The sequence below is a fragment of the Brachionichthys hirsutus genome, chromosome 14 (genome assembly GCF_040956055.1).
Source record: "Brachionichthys hirsutus isolate HB-005 chromosome 14, CSIRO-AGI_Bhir_v1, whole genome shotgun sequence".
NCBI lineage: Eukaryota > Metazoa > Chordata > Actinopteri > Lophiiformes > Brachionichthyidae > Brachionichthys > Brachionichthys hirsutus.
Genome location: NC_090910.1, coordinates 682,112 through 704,442, shown reverse-complemented (window position 1 = coordinate 704,442; position 22,331 = coordinate 682,112). Strand labels below are relative to the sequence as shown.

General features: G+C 45.0%; 1 protein-coding gene and 1 pseudogene across 1 annotated transcript in view; one reads left to right on the top strand and one right to left on the bottom strand.

The window, feature by feature from the left end:
- The window catches only part of snx7 (sorting nexin 7), a 96,512-nt gene that overhangs the window by 57,457 nt on the left and 16,724 nt on the right, over positions 1 to 22,331 (top strand). The window contains exons 4-6 of the mRNA XM_068748191.1: positions 17,333 to 17,443; positions 19,429 to 19,587; positions 20,734 to 20,932. Of these exons, the coding sequence (XP_068604292.1) occupies positions 17,333 to 17,443; positions 19,429 to 19,587; positions 20,734 to 20,932 (469 nt within the window). The remainder of the gene's footprint in view (positions 1 to 17,332; positions 17,444 to 19,428; positions 19,588 to 20,733; positions 20,933 to 22,331) is intronic.
- Positions 10,926 to 15,283, bottom strand: LOC137903794 (uncharacterized; annotated as a pseudogene).

Genomic DNA, 22,331 nt, shown 5'->3' with positions numbered 1-22,331 from the left:
CAACATAATAATATAAGAAAATGCAGGTAGATGTGACATAAAATTCCGGTAGGATTTAAAGTGATCAGTGCATGAGGTGAGAGAAATACAGTACATTTGTTATTGCACATTTAGATATTGCACATAGTGAGTGTTTGTCCTGTTTAGTCCCGGTTGTCGTTCAGAGCGCTGATGGCTCTGAACGAGATGGCGGCGCCCGTGCGTGCAGCGGCTCCATGCTCTCCGGTTTGGTGCTTAGTTTGTCTTTATTTTTTAGTACTTTTTACCGATTTCTGCGAGGCGACTCTAACATACAGTCGCCAGGATTTACTGGACATCGGCCTGAGGCTCAACATTCCCGTTAACTCGGAATACCAACCATTCCCGTTACCTCGGAATACCAGCCCTCACACAAAGTTCACCATGCGCACCTTACCAACCAACACAGGAGCTAGATCTGCTGGTAAGGTTTTTGCAACGAGGGCCTCACGGTGCAAAAACAGTGCGTAGCAATAACATCTGGGTTTGTTTCTTTGACCCTACTTACAAAGCCTTTGAAGCGCCCGACCATGGCTGCAGCTCCATCAGTGCAGACAACTGCACAGTTTTCCCACGCAAGTCCTCCTTGGTCAAGATATTCCGACTTTAAACCACCATCTTGTTTCAGTTCAGTGAGTTTCTCTTGCTCCTTTGAAGTAAGGTCCTTTCCAGCACCGGATGCTGAGCTGTGTGGGTCCCGAACCCAGTCAAGGCATTCTGTGGAGGCTGAATAGAAATAAAACGCACGTTGGCCGAGAGCTGACAATGTCCACGAATATCCGTCGACTCATCAAGTTGCAAGTCAAATTTATTACTGATGCGCATCTTTTCTAAAACAACAGTTTCGATATCCGCAGACATGTCCTCAATACGTCTGGCAATTGTGTTATTTGAGAGAGGCACTTTAGCTATCTCTGTGGCCACGTCAGGGTCGAGCATCTCGTTTACCTTTACTAGCTGCAGTATTAATGTTTCTGCCACAGTGTGGGACTTTCTGATTTAGCAACAAGATCTGCAACGAGGTAGCTAGCTTTGAGGACTCTCTCCTTTACCTTTGAGGTTTCTCTAAAAACAGTTTCCTGTTTCTCATTGTTTGTACGTAAGCGTACAGAATAGTCCATGGGCTTGTTCTGAACGGGGTGTTCCGTTTGGAGACGGCGTTTGAGCTTGCTTGGCACCGTGGAGTTATTGGATAGCTTCTCACCACACACCAAGCCCAGCGGAGTCGGTGCCGCTGCATCCCCGGTGAAAGTCAATCCAAATGAGAGATAGCTTTCGCTGTATTGCCTCGAGCTCACCGTCTTTTCTTTTTTTCTTTTGTCAACCACTCATACCAGGGCCTTCATCTGGGTCCGAATTTTGTCCAGGGTCCTGTTCGGCATTTGCATTTTCTCTTCTCAAAAACTCCATCACTGTCACTTGCTCGTCTTGCTGTGATCCCAAACTGCCACTGAGGATGACCCTCCTTAAAGGGGAACCGAATCGCTCACAAAGTGTAGAGTAGGCAAAAGCCAAAGCATGAAGAACTGTTTTCTTGGGAAATATTTGATTTCTGTTTTTTAATAAATGTGTTTTTTTTTTACCTGCCACACTTTATTACAGCACAGACACCCGACAATGGTTAATTGGGCGATAGATAATTTCCCGTGGCACACTGCTTTTGAAACACTGTGCTCGAGGGGTATTTTGGGAAGACATATTCTTCTACTGCTACTGTACTTTCTTCTTGTCCCATGAGGGGTCCCCACAGCAAATCAGCTTTCTCCACTTCACCCTGTCCTCTGTATCTCCCTCACCAACACCAGCCAATCTCATGTCCTACCTCACTACATCTTCTCCTGGGTCGACCTCTAGCCCTGTTCCCTGGCAGTTCCATCCTCAGCATCCTTCTACTGATATAGTCCTTGTCTCTCCTCTGGACATGTCCTAAACCAAGTCTGTTCTCTCTGATCTTGTCTCCAAAACATCTAACCTTCGCTGTCCCTCTTATTGTCATATTTCTAATCGTATCCACCCTGGTCACTCCCAAGGAAAACCTCAGCATCTTCATCTCCTCCACTTCTAGCTCCGCCTCCTGTCTTTTCCTCAGAGTCACTGTCTCTAAGCCATCCATCATGGCTGTCCTCACTACTGTCTCTAAGCCGTTCATCATGGCTGTCTTCACCACTGTCTAGTAGACTTTTCCCTTCATCCTCGCTGACACTCTCCTCCACCCGTTCCAGCCTGCCTGCACACGATTCTTCACCTCCTTTCCACATTCTCTCCATCACTCTGCTCTATTGACCCGAGGTACCTGAAGTCCTCTACCTTCTTTACGTCTATTCCTTGTAGCTTCTCTGTCCCCTCTGGGATATTCTCATGTACTCTGTTTTACTCCTGCTCACCTTAATTCTTCTCTTTTCTAGAGCAGACCTCCACTTCTCTAGATTCTCCTCTACCGGCTCTCACTACAGATCACAATGTCATCTGCAAACATCATATTCCAAGGAGCTTCCTGTCTCACCTCATCTGTTAGTCTGTCCATCACCATGGCAAACAAAAAGTGGCTCAGAGCTGATCCCTGCTGCATCCCACCGCTACACTAAACTCCCCTGTTACTCCTACTGCATACTTCACTGATGTCTTACAACGGTCCTACATGTCCTGAACTACTCTGACATACTTCTCTGCCATTCCAGACTTGCTCATGCAGTACCACAGTACCTCATGCAGTACTACAGTACCTCATGCAGTACCACAGTTCCTCTCTGGACACCCTGTCCTAGGCTTTCTCTAGATCTACAAAGACACAATGCAGCTCCTTCTGACTGTCCCTGTACTTCTCCATTGCTAGCCTCAACGCGAACATTGCATGTCTTATATCTCGGCATAAAGCCATACTGCTGCCCACAAATACTTCTGTCCTTAGTCTAGCCTCAAATACTTTTTCCCATAACTTCATCATATGACTCATTAGCTTTATCACCCCTATAGAGGGGTTTGTAATGGAATCCCACAATGAAACACCGCCAGCCATATTTGTAGGCAGAGTTTACAGAGACATATATGATTGCTTAGCATAACGTGTATTTTTTCCCAAGTATTCACTGGACATGAACTTTTCCTTGGATTCTGTAACATGAAGTATTCCGAATAACTTGACAAGAAGGCTTTTACTCGTTACAAGGAGAAAATGGCTGTGATTGGGGGGGATGATCCTTACAAGATCGACAAGTCTGAGTGGAGCAATGATCACTTCATGTTCCCTGATGTTTCCTACTCAGACTGAATAGATTACCTAATCTTTCAACCCAGCTCATTTTACTCTTTGGAGGACTTTCAGAATTATCGGGGTCTTGACAGCTTTGTGTTTCTCTGCATAAACCCCCCAATAAAAGAAAAAAGCTCAGTGGTTTTTGTTGCTCTTCCTGATATTTTGTCTTTAATAAGTGAGCTGTGTTTTATCTGTCTCTCAGCTCATGCTGTTTCTGGAGAGTCATGTAAAGCAATGTTCACGACCCTGCTAAAGGCTGAGCATAATTAAAGGTTTCAGGGAACAAGTAAGCTTCATCATTGTCTGGCTGAGCTTTAGCTACAGTTAGCACGGCACATTAGATCGTTTGATGTCAGCGATCCACGCTCTCCTTCGCCGTTCACTCTTCTGTTCTGCTGCTTCCCTGCCAAGAAACAATTCAAGCTCTTGTGTTTCTCTCCCACAGGGATTGTGGCATTATAATGGCACACGTAGTTGGTTTTATCACTGGATGAACGATCAACAACACGGAGTGCGTAAACACAGCCAACAAGTATGGCTGCCCGCAATGCATTGTGGGAAATTTAGAAAAGGACAAACCCTTCTATAGTTTCCACAACTCTGCATGTCTCCATTCTTCTTGAACCAGAACACTTCTCCATTCCTCTGGCATCTCCTTCCCCTCGAGGATTGTATTAAACAACTCCGTTAAAAACTCTACAACTACCTCTAGACACTTCCACACCTCCACAGGTATGTCTCTGGTCCAACTGCCTTCCCATTCTTCATCCTCTTCATCGCCTTTCTAACTTCACTCATACTAATCTTTGTCACTTCCTGGTCCACAACAGGTTCCTCTACTCCCCTTTGTTCTCTCTCATTTTCCTCATTCATTAATTCCTCTAAATACTTATTCCATCTTCCTACACACTACTGGCCTCTGTCAACACCTTCATCACTACTCTTCATCACTCTAACACGCTGAACATCCTTCCTGTCTCTACTCTTCATCACTCTAACATGCTGAACATCCTTCCTGTCTCTACTCTTCATCACTCTAACATGCTGAACATCCTTCCTGTCTCTACTCTTCATCACTCTAACATGCTGAACATCCTTCCTGTCTCTACTCTTCATCACTCTAACATGCTGAACATCCTTCCTGTTTCTACTCTTCATCACTAACATGCTGAACATCCTTCCTGTCTCTACTCTTCATCACTAACATGCTGAACATCCTTCCTGTCTCTACTCTTCATCACTAACATGCTGAACATCCTTCCTGTCTCTACTCTTCATCACTCTAACATGCTGAACATCCTTCCTGTCTCTACTCTTCATCACTCTAACATGCTGAACATCCTTCCTGTCTCTACTCTTCATCACTAACATGCTGAACATCCTTCCTGTCTCTACTCTTCATCACTCTAACATGCTGAACATCCTTCCTGTCTCTACTCTTCATCACTCTAACATGCTGAACATCCTTCCTGTCTCTACTCTTCATCACTAACATGCTGAACATCCTTCCTGTCTCTACTCTTCATCACTCTAACATGCTGAACATCCTTCCTGTCTCTACTCTTCATCACTCTAACATGCTGAACATCCTTCCTGTCTCTACTCTTCATCACTAACATGCTGAACATCCTTCCTGTCTCTACTCTTCATCACTCTAACATGCTGAACATCCTTCCTGTCTCTACTCTTCATCACTAACATGCTGAACATCCTTCCTGTCTCTACTCTTCATCACTAACATGCTGAACACCCTTCCCGTCTCTACTCTTCATCACTCTAACATGCTGAACATCCTTCCTGTCTCTACTCTTCATCACTCTAACATGCTGAACATCCTTCCTGTCTCTACTCTTCATCACTAACATGCTGAACATCCTTCCTGTCTCTACTCTTCATCACTCTAACATGCTGAACATCCTTCCTGTCTCTACTCTTCATCACTAACATGCTGAACATCCTTCCTGTCTCTACTCTTCATCACTAACATGCTGAACATCCTTCCTGTCTCTACTCTTCATCACTCTAACATGTTGAACATCCTTCCTGTCTCTACTCTTCATCACTCTAACATGCTGAACATCCTTCCTGTCTCTACTCTTCATCACTCTAACATGCTGAACATCCTTCCTGTCTCTACTCTTCATCACTAACATGCTGAACATCCTTCCTGTCTCTACTTTTCATCACTCTAACATGCTGAACATCCTTCCTGTCTCTACTCTTCATCACTCTAACATGCTGAACATCCTTCCTGTCTCTACTCTTCATCACTAACATGCTGAACATCCTTCCTGTCTCTACTCTTCATCACTCTAACATGCTGAACATCCTTCCTGTCTCTACTCTTCATCACTCTAACATGCTGAACATCCTTCCTGTCTCTACTCTTCATCACTCTAACATGCTGAACATCCTTCCTGTCTCTACTCTTCATCACTAACATGCTGAACATCCTTCCTGTCTCTACTCTTCATCACTCTAACATGCTGAACATCCTTCCTGTCTCTACTCTTCATCACTCTAACATGCTGAACATCCTTCCTGTCTCTACTCTTCATCACTAACATGCTGAACATCCTTCCTGTCTCTACTCTTCATCACTAACATGCTGAACATCCTTCCTGTCTCTACTCTTCATCACTCTAACATGCTGAACATCCTTCCTGTCTCTACTCTTCATCACTAACATGCTGAACATCCTTCCTGTCTCTACTCTTCATCACTAACATGCTGAACATCCTTCCTGTCTCTACTCTTCATCACTCTAACATGCTGAACATCCTTCCTGTCTCTACTCTTCATCACTCTAACATGTTGAACATCCTTCCTGTCTCTACTCTTCATCACTCTAACATGCTGAACATCCTTCCTGTCTCTACTCTTCATCACTCTAACATGCTGAACATCCTTCCTGTCTCTACTCTTCATCACTAACATGCTGAACATCCTTCCTGTCTCTACTCTTCATCACTAACATGCTGAACATCCTTCCTGTCTCTACTCTTCATCACTAACATGCTGAACATCCTTCCTGTCTCTACTCTTCATCACTAACATGCTGAACATCCTTCCTGTCTCTACTCTTCATCACTCTAACATGCTGAACATCCTTCCTGTCTCTACTCTTCATCACTCTAACATGCTGAACATCCTTCCTGTCTCTACTCTTCATCACTCTAACATGCTGAACATCCTTCCTGTCTCTACTCTTCATCACTCTAACATGCTGAACATCCTTCCTGTCTCTACTCTTCATCACTAACATGCTGAACATCCTTCCTGTCTCTACTCTTCATCACTCTAACATGCTGAACATCCTTCCTGTCTCTACTCTTCATCACTAACATGCTGAACATCCTTCCTGTCTCTACTCTTCATCACTAACATGCTGAACATCCTTCCTGTCTCTACTCTTCATCACTAACATGCTGAACATCCTTCCTGTCTCTACTCTTCATCACTAACATGCTGAACATCCTTCCTGTCTCTACTCTTCATCACTCTAACATGCTGAACATCCTTCCTGTCTCTACTCTTCATCACTCTAACATGCTGAACATCCTTCCTGTCTCTACTCTTCATCACTCTAACATGCTGAACATCCTTCCTGTCTCTACTCTTCATCACTCTAACATGCTGAACATCCTTCCTGTCTCTACTCTTCATCACTAACATGCTGAACATCCTTCCTGTCTCTACTCTTCATCACTCTAACATGCTGAACATCCTTCCTGTCTCTACTCTTCATCACTAACATGCTGAACATCCTTCCTGTCTCTACTCTTCATCACTCTAACATGCTGAACATCCTTCCTGTCTCTACTCTTCATCACTAACATGCTGAACATCCTTCCTGTCTCTACTCTTCATCACTAACATGCTGAACATCCTTCCTGTCTCTACTCTTCATCACTAACATGCTGAACATCCTTCCTGTCTCTACTCTTCATCACTCTAACATGCTGAACATCCTTCCTGTCTCTACTCTTCATCACTAACATGCTGAACATCCTTCCTGTCTCTACTCTTCATCACTCTAACATGCTGAACATCCTTCCTGTCTCTACTCTTCATCACTCTAACATGCTGAACATCCTTCCTGTCTCTACTCTTCATCACTAACATGCTGAACATCCTTCCTGTCTCTACTCTTCATCACTCTAACATGCTGAACATCCTTCCTGTCTCTACTCTTCATCACTCTAACATGCTGAACATCCTTCCTGTCTCTACTCTTCATCACTCTAACATGCTGAACATCCTTCCTGTCTCTACTCTTCATCACTCTAACATGCTGAACATCCTTCCTGTCTCTACTCTTCATCACTCTAACATGCTGAACATCCTTCCTGTCTCTACTCTTCATCACTAACATGCTGAACATCCTTCCTGTCTCTACTCTTCATCACTAACATGCTGAACATCCTTCCTGTCTCTACTCTTCATCACTAACATGCTGAACATCCTTCCTGTCTCTACTCTTCATCACTAACATGCTGAACATCCTTCCTGTCTCTACTCTTCATCACTCTAACATGCTGAACATCCTTCCTGTCTCTACTCTTCATCACTCTAACATGCTGAACATCCTTCCTGTCTCTACTCTTCATCACTCTAACATGCTGAACATCCTTCCTGTCTCTACTCTTCATCACTAACATGCTGAACATCCTTCCTGTCTCTACTCTTCATCACTCTAACATGCTGAACATCCTTCCTGTCTCTACTCTTCATCACTCTAACATGCTGAACATCCTTCCTGTCTCTACTCTTCATCACTCTAACATGCTGAACATCCTTCCTGTCTCTACTCTTCATCACTCTAACATGCTGAACATCCTTCCTGTCTCTACTCTTCATCACTAACATGCTGAACATCCTTCCTGTCTCTACTCTTCATCACTCTAACATGCTGAACATCCTTCCTGTCTCTACTCTTCATCACTCTAACATGTTGAACATCCTTCCTGTCTCTACTCTTCATCACTCTAACATGCTGAACATCCTTCCTGTCTCTACTCTTCATCACTCTAACATGCTGAACATCCTTCCTGTCTCTACTCTTCATCACTAACATGCTGAACATCCTTCCTGTCTCTACTCTTCATCACTAACATGCTGAACATCCTTCCTGTCTCTACTCTTCATCACTAACATGCTGAACATCCTTCCTGTCTCTACTCTTCATCACTAACATGCTGAACATCCTTCCTGTCTCTACTCTTCATCACTAACATGCTGAACATCCTTCCTGTCTCTACTCTTCATCACTAACATGCTGAACATCCTTCCTGTCTCTACTCTTCATCACTAACATGCTGAACATCCTTCCTGTCTCTACTCTTCATCACTAACATGCTGAACATCCTTCCTGTCTCTACTCTTCATCACTCTAACATGCTGAACATCCTTCCTGTCTCTACTCTTCATCACTCTAACATGCTGAACATCCTTCCTGTCTCTACTCTTCATCACTCTAACATGCTGAACATCCTTCCTGTCTCTACTCTTCATCACTCTAACATGCTGAACATCCTTCCTGTCTCTACTCTTCATCACTAACATGCTGAACATCCTTCCTGTCTCTACTCTTCATCACTCTAACATGCTGAACATCCTTCCTGTCTCTACTCTTCATCACTCTAACATGCTGAACATCCTTCCTGTCTCTACTCTTCATCACTCTAACATGCTGAACATCCTTCCTGTCTCTACTCTTCATCACTCTAACATGCTGAACATCCTTCCTGTCTCTACTCTTCATCACTCTAACATGCTGAACATCCTTCCTGTCTCTACTCTTCATCACTCTAACATGCTGAACATCCTTCCTGTCTCTACTCTTCATCACTCTAACAATGCGAACATCCTTCCTGTCTCTACTCTTCATCACTCTAACATGCTGAACATCCTTCCTGTCTCTACTCTTCATCACTCTAACATGCTGAACATCCTTCCTGTCTCTACTCTTCATCACTAACATGCTGAACATCCTTCCTGTCTCTGTCTCTCTGTCTGGCCAGCCTGTTCAGATCATTCTCTCCCTCTTTACTATCTAACCTTCATACAGGTCATCATATGTCCTCTGTTTGACCTTTGCCACCTCTACCTTTACCTTGCATCTCGTCTCCCTGTACTCCTGTTTACTCTCTTCTGTCCTCTCAATGTCCCACTGCTTCTTAGCTAACCTTTTTTCCTGTATACAATTCTGCACTTCCTGGTTCCACCACCAGGTCTCCTTATCTCCTTTCCTTCCAGAAGACACACCCAGTCCTCTCCTACCTGTCTCCCTGATCACCTGAGCTGTTGTATTCCAGTCTTCTGGAAGTCTCTCTTGTCCACCCAGAGTCTGTCTCACCTCTTCCTTGAAAGCCACACAACACTCTTCATTCTTCAGCCTCCACCACTTTGTTTTCTTCTCTGCCTTCGTCCTCTTCTTCACCACTAGAGTCATCTTACACACCACCAGCCTATTCTGGCTGGCTACACTCTCTCCTTGTCAGGATTCTGTTCCTTCTGATGTGTCTCTCTCTCTGTCTGAGCTGGAGCAGGAGGAACAGGGGGCGGGGCTGAGGTGGAGCAGGAGTAGCAGCCCTGCGCAGCTGGTTCCAATCGAGCCTCGTCTCCTCACCTGCTCCAATAAAGACTCTGGCTCTTGCCCCACGCCTTGCCGGATTGACAGCGTCTCCCAGAGTTCCTGACTCCACGTGTTCGTCGTCTCCCTAGCTCCACGTCTCAGCCTGTTCCGTTGTCGTCTCCTCTGCAGTTCTGCGGTGCCTCCCTGCCGACGCCCTCCCAGCTCATCTCTGGACTCTGGCTGGATTCATCGAGTCTTCCTTCTGATTTCATTGCTCCTTAGTGGGCTATTAAACCAGCCAAACCTGCATCCGGTGTCGTGCCTGTTCAGAGGGTCCAGTTCGGCCCAGCCCCTGTGACACTCCTACCATGACCTTACAGTCACCAACCTCCTTTAAACTGCTCCGTCTACACAAGATGTCATCCACCCGTGTGCTTCTCCCTCCACTCTTGCAGGTCACCCTATTCAATTCAATTCAATTCAGTTTTATTTATATAGCGCCAGATCACAACAGAAAGTCATCTCAAGGCTTTACAGGATTAGCAGGGAAACACAGAACCCAACTTGACCCACAAGAGCAAGCACTTTGGCAACGGAGGCAAGGAAAAACTTCCCTTTAACAGGCAGAAACCTTGGACAGAACCTAGGCTCATGGTGGACGGCCATCTGTCTGGCCGGCTGGGTTGAGAGAGAGAGAGGGAGAGAGAGAGAGAGAGAGAATGGCAGGTCAGAGACGAGTCAAGGAGATGGATAGGGAAGTGATAGCGAGACAGAGCAGGAGCAGACAAAAACAAAATGCTGATGCTAGCGATATAAAGCTATAAATGCTAATGCTAGCAACGTGGACTTCAGCGTTGAGGGACACAGGTCCAGGTTCTGCAGCACCACGGACAGAAGGACCTGAAAGAGAAAGAGGGACAAACGGCGGGAGAGAGAGCACAAGACTACGGGGAAGAGAGAGAGATTGCTCACATATATTTATGACATGAATAATCAGAGTGAGAGGGTGGAGCTCAGTGTGTCATGATGTTAAGCCACCAGTGCTGGCCTATGACAGCATATCGATTACTGTATCGGTTAACTATAGGACTAGTTAAACAGGAAATTCTTTAGTCTACTCTTGAACATAGAGATGGTGTCTGTCTCACGAACCAATCAGGGAGCTGATTCCACAATAAAGGAGCTTGATAACTGGAAGCTCTGCCCCCTTTGCTCTTGGAAATTTTTGGAACCACGAGCAGGCCAGCATTTTGGGACCACAGGGTCCTAGTGGGGCAATATGGGATAATCATATCTGTAAGGTAAAGAGGGGCCTGGCTGGTGAGGGCTTTAAAAGCAAGTAGAAGGATTTTATATTCAATTCGTTCTCTAACAGGAAGCCAATGCAGAGGCGCCAGAACAGGGGAAGTTCTCAGTCTGGTTCCCGTCAGAACACGAGCTGCTGCATTCTGGATTAGCTGGAGATGTTTAATAGACCTTTTTGGGCAGCCGGACAGTAAGGAGTTGCAGTCGTCCAGTCTGGAAGTCACAATAGCATGGACAATTCTTTCTGCATCTTTTCGGGTTAGTAGGTGCCTGACCTTTGAAATATTCTGAAGGTGAAAGAACGCAGTCCTTGAAATATGCTTTATCTGGGACTGAAAGCACAGGTCCTGATCAAAGATTACCCCCAGATTCTTGGCAGTGGTGCTGGTGGACACTGAGATGCCATCTAGTTCAACTACAACACTAGAACAAACATTTCTGAGATGCTTTGGCCCAAGAACCAGAACCTCAGTTTTAGTTAGTTTAAATAACAGGAAGTTCTCGGTCATCCAGGAGTTAATGTCCTTAAGGCTGATGTCTGAAGTCTAACCAACTGATCGACCTTGTTTGGCTGAACGGACAGGTACAATTGTGTATCGTCTGCATAGCAGTGGAACGCTTTGGTGTCTTCAGTTTGGTCTTATACTTTGGCTGATGTGGCTTCTGACCATTTATGAGGTACCGTGCTCGAAGATTGAGAAGCTGGAGAGGGTCATCAGCTCTTTTGCTAGGAAATGGCTTGGGCTTCCCAGGTGCCTTACCAACATAGCACTGTATGGTAAAGGCATCCTGGAGCTTCCTCTATGTAGCCTCACAGAGGAATACAAGAGCAGCAAAGTCAGGCTGGAGATGATGCTGACAGATTCTTGAGACCCCTGTGTAGCTCAAACCGCTCCTGCAATTGCAACTGGAAGGAAGTGGACTCCAACTGTAGCTATACACCAGGCTAAATCAGCCCTTAAGCACCGGGATATTGTCGGCCACGTGCAAATGGGAAGAGGAGGCATTGGCCTAGAGGAGAGTAAACCATCCTGGTGCAAGGCATCTCCAGCTCAGCGACGTGGGCTGGTGGTCGAGGAGGTTCGCCGAGAGAAGCAGGCTGCAAGGTGCGCAAAGGCTGTCTCACAAGGAAAGCAAGGTCAATGGATGCGTTGGGAAGATGTTGAGAAGCGCAAGCTCTCTTGGAGAGAGATGTGGGACATGGAAGCTTATCGAACCAGCTTCATCCTGCGAGCGACATATGACGTGCTACCATCACCACAGAACCTCAACTAATGGTACGGAGAAGATCCTACATGCCCCCTCTGTCCATCTCCAGCAAACTTGAAGCACATTCTAGTGGGCTGCAAGACAAGCCTTACACAAGGCCGTTACACCTGGCGGCACAATCAAGTCCTGAAGTGTCTGGCAGCTGCACTGGAGAATAGAAGAATGGTCGTCAATGCCCTGCCCCCCCTTTCCTCCCATCTTACATCATTCGGACATTTTGTCCATGAAGGGAAGAAACAACAAAAGAGATGTATTCCAAAATCAGAGGTAGGACAGATGGGAGCAGCACGGGACTGGAGGCTCCTTGTTGATCTGGAGCAGATACTCTGCTTTCCAGTGGAGATCGCCACGACCAACCTCAGGCCAGATCTTGTGTTGTGGTCTACCTCGATCCGAAGTGTTTACATCATACAGCTCACAGTGCCATGGGAGGATAATATAGGGGAGGCCTTTGAGCGGAAGAAGCTTCGGTATGCTGAGCTGGCAGCGGATGCTGAACAACGGGGCTGGAAGACCACAGTCCTCCCTGTAGAAGTGGGCTGCAGAGGCTTTGTGGGCAAGACTGCTACTAGTCTCCTCAGGGGCATGGGAATCCGGGGCCAGGCCCAACGGCAAATCATCAAAGCCCTGTCCAGTGCTGCTGAACAAGCAAGCCAGTGGCTCTGGATCAGGAGGAGAGACAACAGCTGGGCTCCAAAATGACAGAGACAACATCAGGGGTATAGAAGGGGGTAAGCCAGAGGGGGGCACACCCGGGACGCCAGGTGTTGCTGCTGAACCCTCTTGAGGTGTCGTGGGCCTGTTCAGTGAAACACCTATGATGGAGGGTGCCCACCTGATGACCCCAATGAAACCCTTAGCCCCTTCTATCCAGCCCTGTGATGACTATAATCCCTACCCATTTAGCAAGGTAAAAAGGATTGTAACATCCAGTCCCATTCCGGTATGCAGTCAGACAAGTTTGGCTCAGGGATGAGGATGCCCCTGCCGTGCAGAGTCCAGTGCACTTTGGGTAATAACACCATATCCTGTGTTTGTAAAACTTAATAATGTTACCTAAGGGAAGCATTTACAGCGTGAACAGAATCAGTCCAAGCACCGAACCCTGTGGAACTCCACATTTAACTTCAGTGTACGTAGAAGACTTATCTTGAACATTTACAAACTGAAATCTATCAGATAAATATGATCTAAACCAGTTCAATGCAGATCCTCTAACACCAACAGATTGTTCCAGCCTCTGTAACAGAATCTGATGATCTATTGTGTCAAAGGCTGCACTGAGATCTAATAAAATAAGCACGGAGACAAGTCCATTATCAGACGCTATTAAAGGTCATTGGTGACTTTAACTAATGCTGTCTCTGTGCTATGATGAGCTCTGAAACCCGACTGGAAAACCTCAAATAACTTATTGTCCTGCAAGAATTCACACAGCTGTTCGAGTCTCTTCTGGAAATAAGTGTTAACTACTGCCATTTCCATCCTTTTGGCAAAGTCCACCAGCATCTGTCCTTCTAGGTTCCTGTCCTGAATACCAAACTTGTCCATCACTTCTTCATCTCCTCTATTTCTTTCACCAACATGCCCATTGAGGTCTGCTCCAATCAAGACTCTCTCACTGCTAGAGATGTTCTGAACCACTTCATCTAAGTCAGTCCAGAACTTCTCCTTCTCCTCTAACTTACCTCCTACCTGTGGAGCGTAAGAACTTCTCATCCTCCTCTAACTCACCTCCTACCTGTGGAGCATAAGAACTCCTCCTTCTCCTGTAACCCACCTCCTACCTGTGGAGTGTACCCACTAACAATATTCAACATGACACCCTCAATCTCTAGCTTCAAACTCATCAGTCTATCCGACACTCAATTCTCCTCTAGAACACTCTGCAGCAACTCTTCCTTCAACATAACTCCTCCTCCATTCCTCTTTCCTCTCCTCCATTATAAAACAACTTGAATCCTGCTCCTCAGCTTCTAGCCTTGCTTCCTTTCCTCCTGGTCTCCTGGACACACATCAACCTTCCTCCTCATCATCATGTCCACCTGCTCTCTAGTTTTTCACGTCATCGTGCCAACATTCAAAGTCCCTACTCTCAGTCCTAAACTCTTCCATTCCATCTTCTCTTGCTTTTGATGCACTCGTCTTCCTCCTCTTCTTCATTTCTGTCTTCAACCCACAGTAATCCAGTTTCCAGCAGCGTCCCGTGGGGTGTTGATGATGATGAATACATTTATTAGATAGAATGTTAGAGTACAAGTACAGTCACACAGTAGGATGTATTACAGTACAAATACAGTCAAACATCCTGTCTAAGAGGAGCATTTCAAAAAAGCCCTTGCGGTCTTGTTTCCGTTGAAACAAGACCGTTCGATCCGTTCGAATCTGACGGTGCAGTCCATTTTAACAACGGTGCTGGAGGTCGTTGTCAATTTCATCATTAATGTCCATTGTTACGCAGATGACACCCAGCTCTACCTTACCACTAACCTATCGTCCACTCTCCCGCCCACCTCCCTTACCGATTGTCTGGTTAACGCTAAATTTCCTTAAATGAAACCGTAATAAAACCAAGGTTCTTCTCATTGGCACCAAATCCAACAGTTTCTCCCTTACTATTGATAACTCCACCATCTCACCCTTCCCCCAGGTTAAGGGTCTGGGTGTCATCCTTGACAGCACATCAACAATCGCACATCACCAACATCACCCGGACTGCCTATTTCCATCTTCGAAACATCAATCGTCTTCGCCCCTCCCTCACCCCCCACACTACCGCCATCCTTGTCCATAGCCTTGTCACTTCCCATCTGGATGACTGAAATTCTCTCCTCTTTGGCCTCCCTCACGAATCCCTCCATAAGCTTCAACTGGTCCAGAATTCAGCTGCCCGTATTATTACCAAAACCCCTTTCAGCCATCATATCACTCCTGTCCTCTTCAACAACTTCAACTTCACTGGCTTCCTGTTCAGTTCCACATTCAGGTCAAAATCATTCTGTTAACTTTCAAGACCATCCACAACCTCGCCCCCCCATATCTGTCCAAACTCCTTTGTGTTCCCACTCCTTCCCACACCCTGAGATCTTTTTCCTCCGTACACCTGTTTGTCCCCTCCGCCCGTCTCATCACTACCTCATCACTGTCTCTGGAACTCATTACCACCCCAACTCAGAAACATTGATTCTTTCCCCCCCATTTCAAATCACAACTCAAAACACATCTGATGCTAACTGTCAATTTTTGACGGGGCGGCTGTGGCTCAGTTGGTAGAGTGGGTCGTCCAGTGATCAGAGAGTCGGTGGTTCGAATCTGACGGTCTGCATGTCCTTGGGCAAGACACTGAACCCCAAATTGCTCCCAGTGGGTCTGGCAGCACCTTGCATGGCAGCAAGGTGCCAGCAGTCGCCCACTGGAGTGTGAATTTGTGTGTGAATGAGGCCTAATGTAAGGCGCTTTGAGCACCGTGAAGCGGTGGAAAAAGCGCGATATAAGTGCAGTGCAATTTTACCATTTATTTTTATTATATTTATTTCCTTATCAGTTTCTCAATTTATTTTGGCTTTATTTATTTCATTTTTTATTTTATTTGTGTGTGTATATACATGTCTGTATGGTGTCCTTGAGTGCAGAGAAAGACGCCTTTTAAATAAAATGTATTATTATTATTATTATCTCGGCCCTCGACTGATCCGGTATGACTTCCTTATTTAAGTTGATTTGCGTGTTACATTTTTGATTTTTTTTTTTCAATTCTTGACGCAACCCTCTACATTTATTCGGGCTTGGGAATGGCTCAAGGGAGAAACTGTCAATTCTACTTTAACTCCTGCTAACCACACTACCCATGAGGCCAACAATTCAATTCAATTCAATTCAGTTTTATTTATATAGCGCCAGATCACAACATAAAGTCATCTCAATGCACTTTACAGGATTAGCAGGGAAAGACCTGCAGGGAAACACAGAACCCAACTTGACCCACAAGAGCAACGGAGGCAAGGAAAAACTTCCCTTTAACGGGCAGAAACCTTGGACAGAACCTTGGAAGTGATCCCAAGACAACATTGTCCACAAATGAAGGAGGAGATGAAATCCTTTGGTTCCCAAACTGGACCCCCTCCGGCCCCTGGCTACATCTAGAAATTCTGTCCATAAAGATTATGAACAGAACCTGTGAAAAAGGACAGCCCTGCTGGAGTCCAACATGCCCCTAGAACCTCTCTGACTTACTGACCTGAATGCAACCAAGCTCCTGCTTTGGTCCTATAGGGACCGTATAGCCCTTAAAAAGGGCCCCAAACCACATATTCCTGAAGTTCTCCCCACTAAATGCTGCGAGAGTGGTTCAACACCTTCAAATTCACAAAGTACATGTGGACTGTTCCTCTTGAATCCGAGGTTCGACTGTTGGTCAATTCCTCCTTTTCAATACCCTGGAATAGACCTTACCTGGGAGGCCAACTCTAGTCTACTGCTCTCCCAACCGTCATTTATTCATTTTCCACCTGTTATCGGGTCACGGGCCAAGCAAATGAAGTACTAAATTGAAGAATCAAGATTTTGAGTATATAAATGATTAAAGTGCATTTCAGCTACTCATTATTCACTTTGCAGTTTTAATCATTACCTTGAGGGTTCTTATAAATTAATGTAGTTTCAATACATTGTTCATCCTGGGAAAAATGTATGTTTAAAGTATTTTTAGAATGCTGATCCTTCATTATTTGTGAATACATATGATCTGAGGAGCTTCTAAATTTGTTTGCAGAGTAAGAACAAATTCAAGTAAGAACATATTGATGAATCACAGATTTCTGCATCAAACGTTGGTATGCATGATTTAAGCACACATTGTTTGTGAATTAACCCAATGTGTCTTGGTACTGATTTGTAACTGATCCCTCCAGACTTCTCGAAGCGAGTTTAACTCCAGTGAGTATGAGGTACGGCGCCGCTATCAAGACTTTCTCTGGCTCCGGAGTAGATTGGAAGAAAACCACCCAACACTCATCGTCCATGTATGTATGAACACACGGGTCAGACTAATCCGATTTGGGTGTGTACATGAAGCACTTTTATTCCGATTAAATGTGTCCATGTAAACGCACCTATTGACAGTGTGAAAACGACTTCACCTCCATCACCAGACTTGCCTTCTCACCAGCTCACCATCACCAGCTCAGTCAGATTAGATGAGAAAGAGGCAGCACACAGGAGCGGAGACAGAGACAGCTACAAGGAGGTGAAGTACAGGTTAAGCAGGGAGCTGAAGAACACTAAATCAGTATATTCACGCAGACTCCAGCAGCAGTTCTCTGCCAATGACCCTGCAGCAGTTTGGAGGGGGGGGGCATTACCAACGACAAGCCCAAAGCCTCCCCGAGCTCTGAATGAACTGCCGCTTGCTCAGCGCTTAAATATGCACTACTGCTGAGAATCGGTTAGTTGACAATATTATACCATATTATAACTTTACAAGCTCACTGGTTTAAGTGAACAGTTAGTTCGTAGTGGTTGGTAATCTGAGTAGAAATTCAATTTTCAATTAAATTCAGTTGTATTTATATAGCGCCAGATCACAACAGAAAGTTATCTCAAGGCACTTTACAGGATTAGCAGGGAAAGACAGAACCTAACTTGATCCACAAGAGCAAGCACTCTGGAGACGGAGGCTAGGAAAAACAAGATGTATGAGACTAGAAATGCTAATGCCAGCGACGTGGACATCAGTGCTGAGGGACACAGGTCCAGGTTCTGCAGCACCACGGACAGAAGGACCTGAAAGAGAAAGAGGGACAAACAGAGGGAGAGAGAGAACAAGACTACAGGGAAGAGAGAGAGATTACTCACATATATTTATAACATGAATAATCAGATAAAGGGGGAGGAGCTCAGTGTGTCATGATGTTAAGCCACCAATGCTGGCCCATGACAGCATATTGATTATATTGATTACTGTATCGATTAACTATAAGCTTTGTTAAAAAGGAAAGTCTTTAGTTGACTCTTGCAATTCTGATTGAGGGGAGGACTTCTTTAAGCAGCTTAGTTGGGACCGGGTCTAAGAGACAAGAGCACGGTTTAGATGAGGCAACAGCTGCACTTAGTTGCTGCAGGTTAATGGGGGTGAAGCTATCCAAGTAACCATCAAGAGTAACAGCCGTATCTCTACTTCCATCACTCAGGGGGGGGGTCAATGCCACACGAAGGCAGACGCTGATGAATGACATCCCTAATAGATTCGATTTTGGTACTAAAGATATGGCATGCCGTTCAGGAACTTATTATATATATATATAATCAAAAGTGAGGTTGTTCATTATCTCCTCATATTGAGGATTGCCGGCACTAGATTTCGAGCTGACTCCATTAACGACACAAGATCGATCTGGCTCCCCGACCGGGAATCGAACCCGAACCGCGGGGACGAGAGCGCGGAACCCTAACCACTACACCGCGGTTTCCATACGTATATTCCCGTGCACCGAAATTTCTGAATATATATATTGAAATATCTGAATATATATATATATATATATATGAGAATGTCTGAATATATATATGGAAATTTCTGAATATATATATATCAAAATATATATTCCGGAGTTTGGTCCATATTCTCAAAGTTTTCATATATATATTCCAGAGTTCGGTCCATATTCTCAGACCTCACTTTTGATATATATATATAATAAGTTCCTGAACGGCATGCCATATGAAGAAGTTCACGAAATCTTCACTACTGAGACCTGTCGGAACAGAAAGCGTTGCTCCTCCACTGGACGGCCTCTTTACAGCACTTTGAAAAGAACTGTGTTGAACAGACAAATGAAACAAGTGGGTTGAAGCTCCCTCTGGTGGCAGGTTAGAAGGTTGGCAGTTTTTCTTTTCTTTTCTTTCTTGCTGAAACAGTCAGTGTAATTTTAACTGTTTGCAGAATGTTTTTATTTTTATTTTCCTTGACACAAACTAGGCTTGACTTTGCATGTTTCTGTGTCCATAGCCACTGCCAGAGAAGTTTGTGATGAAAGGCATGGTGGAACGCTTCAACGATGACTTCATTGATACCAGGAGAAAAGCTCTGCATCGCTTCCTCAACAAAATATCTGAGCATCCCATATTGTCATGCAACCCACACTTCAAAGTCTTCCTGACTTCACAGGTGCATTACATCCGCAGTAGAGTACAAATTATTCTGGAGCCGCTGTCTGCAAACCTTTTCATGGCGCGTGGCAGGTTACAATATGCTCAAGCCCAAAGTGGCAGTAACATTCCACTCTCGAACTCAAAAAGGTGTGAACCCCAAAATGAGGCGACGGAGGCAAGAGAATCAGTCTGCAGTTCATTTAATAATGAAATGACAAAAAACACTGGGGAGGGGCAGGCTGGTCGTCAGTAATAAAATAAAGCCACACCCACAACTAGAGGACTCAAAGAGAAGCTGGAACTGGGCGGAGGACGGGCTGGCGTCACGGAGAGAAACACGGAGCACAAGAGCAGCACAAAAATACGAGACACACGCTTAATCTGGTGGAGAACCAATCGCCTGAACGGATTTGAAGTGGTGGGTGATGGGAAGATGAGTCTCAGGTGTGTTGGTCACGCTCGGCCAATCCACTGTCGAGAGGTGTACAGAATGAAGAAGAGAAAACACAAGAGGGACACAAATTATCAAAATCTGCTAAGACACTTTTTTCGACACTTAACTCACGCGGTGCTGAAACGAGTTTTCTCGTCCCAAGAAATCCACACCTTCATGTCCGAAACGAGTATACTCGTCCAAAACTAAGAAGAAAACTAGGACGTTTTTGGTGTCGGCCTTCCCGGTTGAACTGCGGGTGTTGGTCCGTGTCGGGCGCGCTGGACTCCAGCTCCGTGATTCCACCGTGATCGTCTATGATGATCCTTTTGAATGACAGAAACAGAAACGGCTGCTTTCTGCTCAGTACCGTGACTCAAACTCCACCGTATTAGCAGCTTCTAGTTCTCAGATTGCTGCTGCGGCGCCGTTATCCCTCCTCCTCTCTGTGTCCTTCCTGCTTCGTCTCTCATTACATTATAATGGTGATCACCCACCCCAAAACGGCAGCACTGCCCCCAACAGGGGGATAACCCTTTAAGGTTCATCTTAGACCCTTTACTTCCATGTAGGAAAATGAGAGCAAAACTATGTGTTGCATTTCTATTTTCATGAAATCTCGCCTCTAAAATCAAGTTGTGTGTAAAGCATTTATCCTAGTATGGACCGCTTATGGACATATTAACAGTGATTTACTTTTTATTAATTCATGGTGTGTGACTCTGGCAGGAGTTGTTGTCACACAGGAAACAGGCGTCTGGCTTCCTGAGCAGGATGGGAGACACGGTGAGAGCGGTTGCTAATTCAGTACGATACCCGAGGAGCCGGCCGGAGGAGTTTACTGTGATGCAGGACTATGTGGAGGACTTCAGAAACAAGATGAGCTCAGTGGACAAAGTCAGCCAGCGGATCGTCAAGGAACAGAGAGGTAGTCGAGCAGACACTCAGAAGACTCCTAGAAACTGAAACACTGCACGTCATCAATCCAAAACTAAGAAACGCTCTTTATCCTTTCAAGTTGAACTATGAATATGAACAAAAGACTAAAAAGAATGTCAAATCAGAGCCGACACTGACTGATATAAATTGTTTTCTAATTTCATGTACATTATTTTCCTATAATCATGCACTAATGCTCTTTCCATTATTTTTAATTGATAAGAAGAATTATCTGCAACATTTATTTAAGTCAGGGTAAAACATTTCAGAGTATAAAATACAATTCTACTATAAAAAAAGAAAAACTGGGAACTCTACTACTCCTTGATTGTCTGTCAACTAGATTTATAGCAGCAACCGACACCGACACACAGACAATGGTAAAGTTGACCAGCGTCATCCCTGCAGAAGATCACAAATGGGCCCCCTTACCCTTTAACAAGCGGTCTGGGGTGGACCTGCTTCTCGTCGGGGGCAGGCCCTGGCCACACCTGTGACCTGCAGGGCAGAGACGAGGTAATTGACATTGTCTCGTCTACAATAAGAGGGATGGATTGATAAAATACTCACAAGCTTTACCTACATTCTGCTTAGTGCCAAGCACCAAGCTAGCAATTCCTGTGTCCACTGCTTCTGCTGAGCGGTGATTTTCGGCCTTAAAGCGAATCAAAACATGCGGCAGAGACACTAGAGGACAGACGCGGCGTTCGGCGTTGGCCTCCATGCTGATAGGAAAGGATCTTATTGGACCTGAAACGCACAGATAAACTGTAACAACCAAGTCACTGAAGTCCTCTTGAGGAAAGAAAGGAGAATGGATTTTGTGCTGATATAAGTGTTTTGGGGGACGGCCATTTTGGCGAGCGCAAGCATTTTATTTATTTAATTTTTCATGTGTTTTTGTAATTTTATTTCGTGCATATCAAATCAATGGTAACAAAATAAAATGACAACTATATTAAAAATTGAAAAAAGATTTTTCTTGCTCCTCTGCAATGTATGTAAATATTGCGGTGCAGATGGGTGATTGTAGTAGAAGTACACAAAGAGACGTGTTTCATTGTGTCGCATGTGGGCCTACTCTCTCTGTCACAGCTTGAGGCGTTCCTGTGTCTGTCCCACACCAACCTCCCCATTCTTCTCACATCCACCTCCTGCAATCAGTTCATTCCTGTCACCTGTGCTTCTGTCATCACCTGCAACACATCTCCCATCAGCCCTGTCCCTACATATACTCAACTCAGACACCACACCCCTGCCGGATTGTTAGTGACATGGTTCCTACTCTCCAGCGTCCCAGACTGCTCTCCCGTGTTTCGACCCTGCCTGATTCCTGGATTCTGTTTCTTAGCCTGCCCCTTCGGATCGGTCTGTCTGCCTGTCTATTC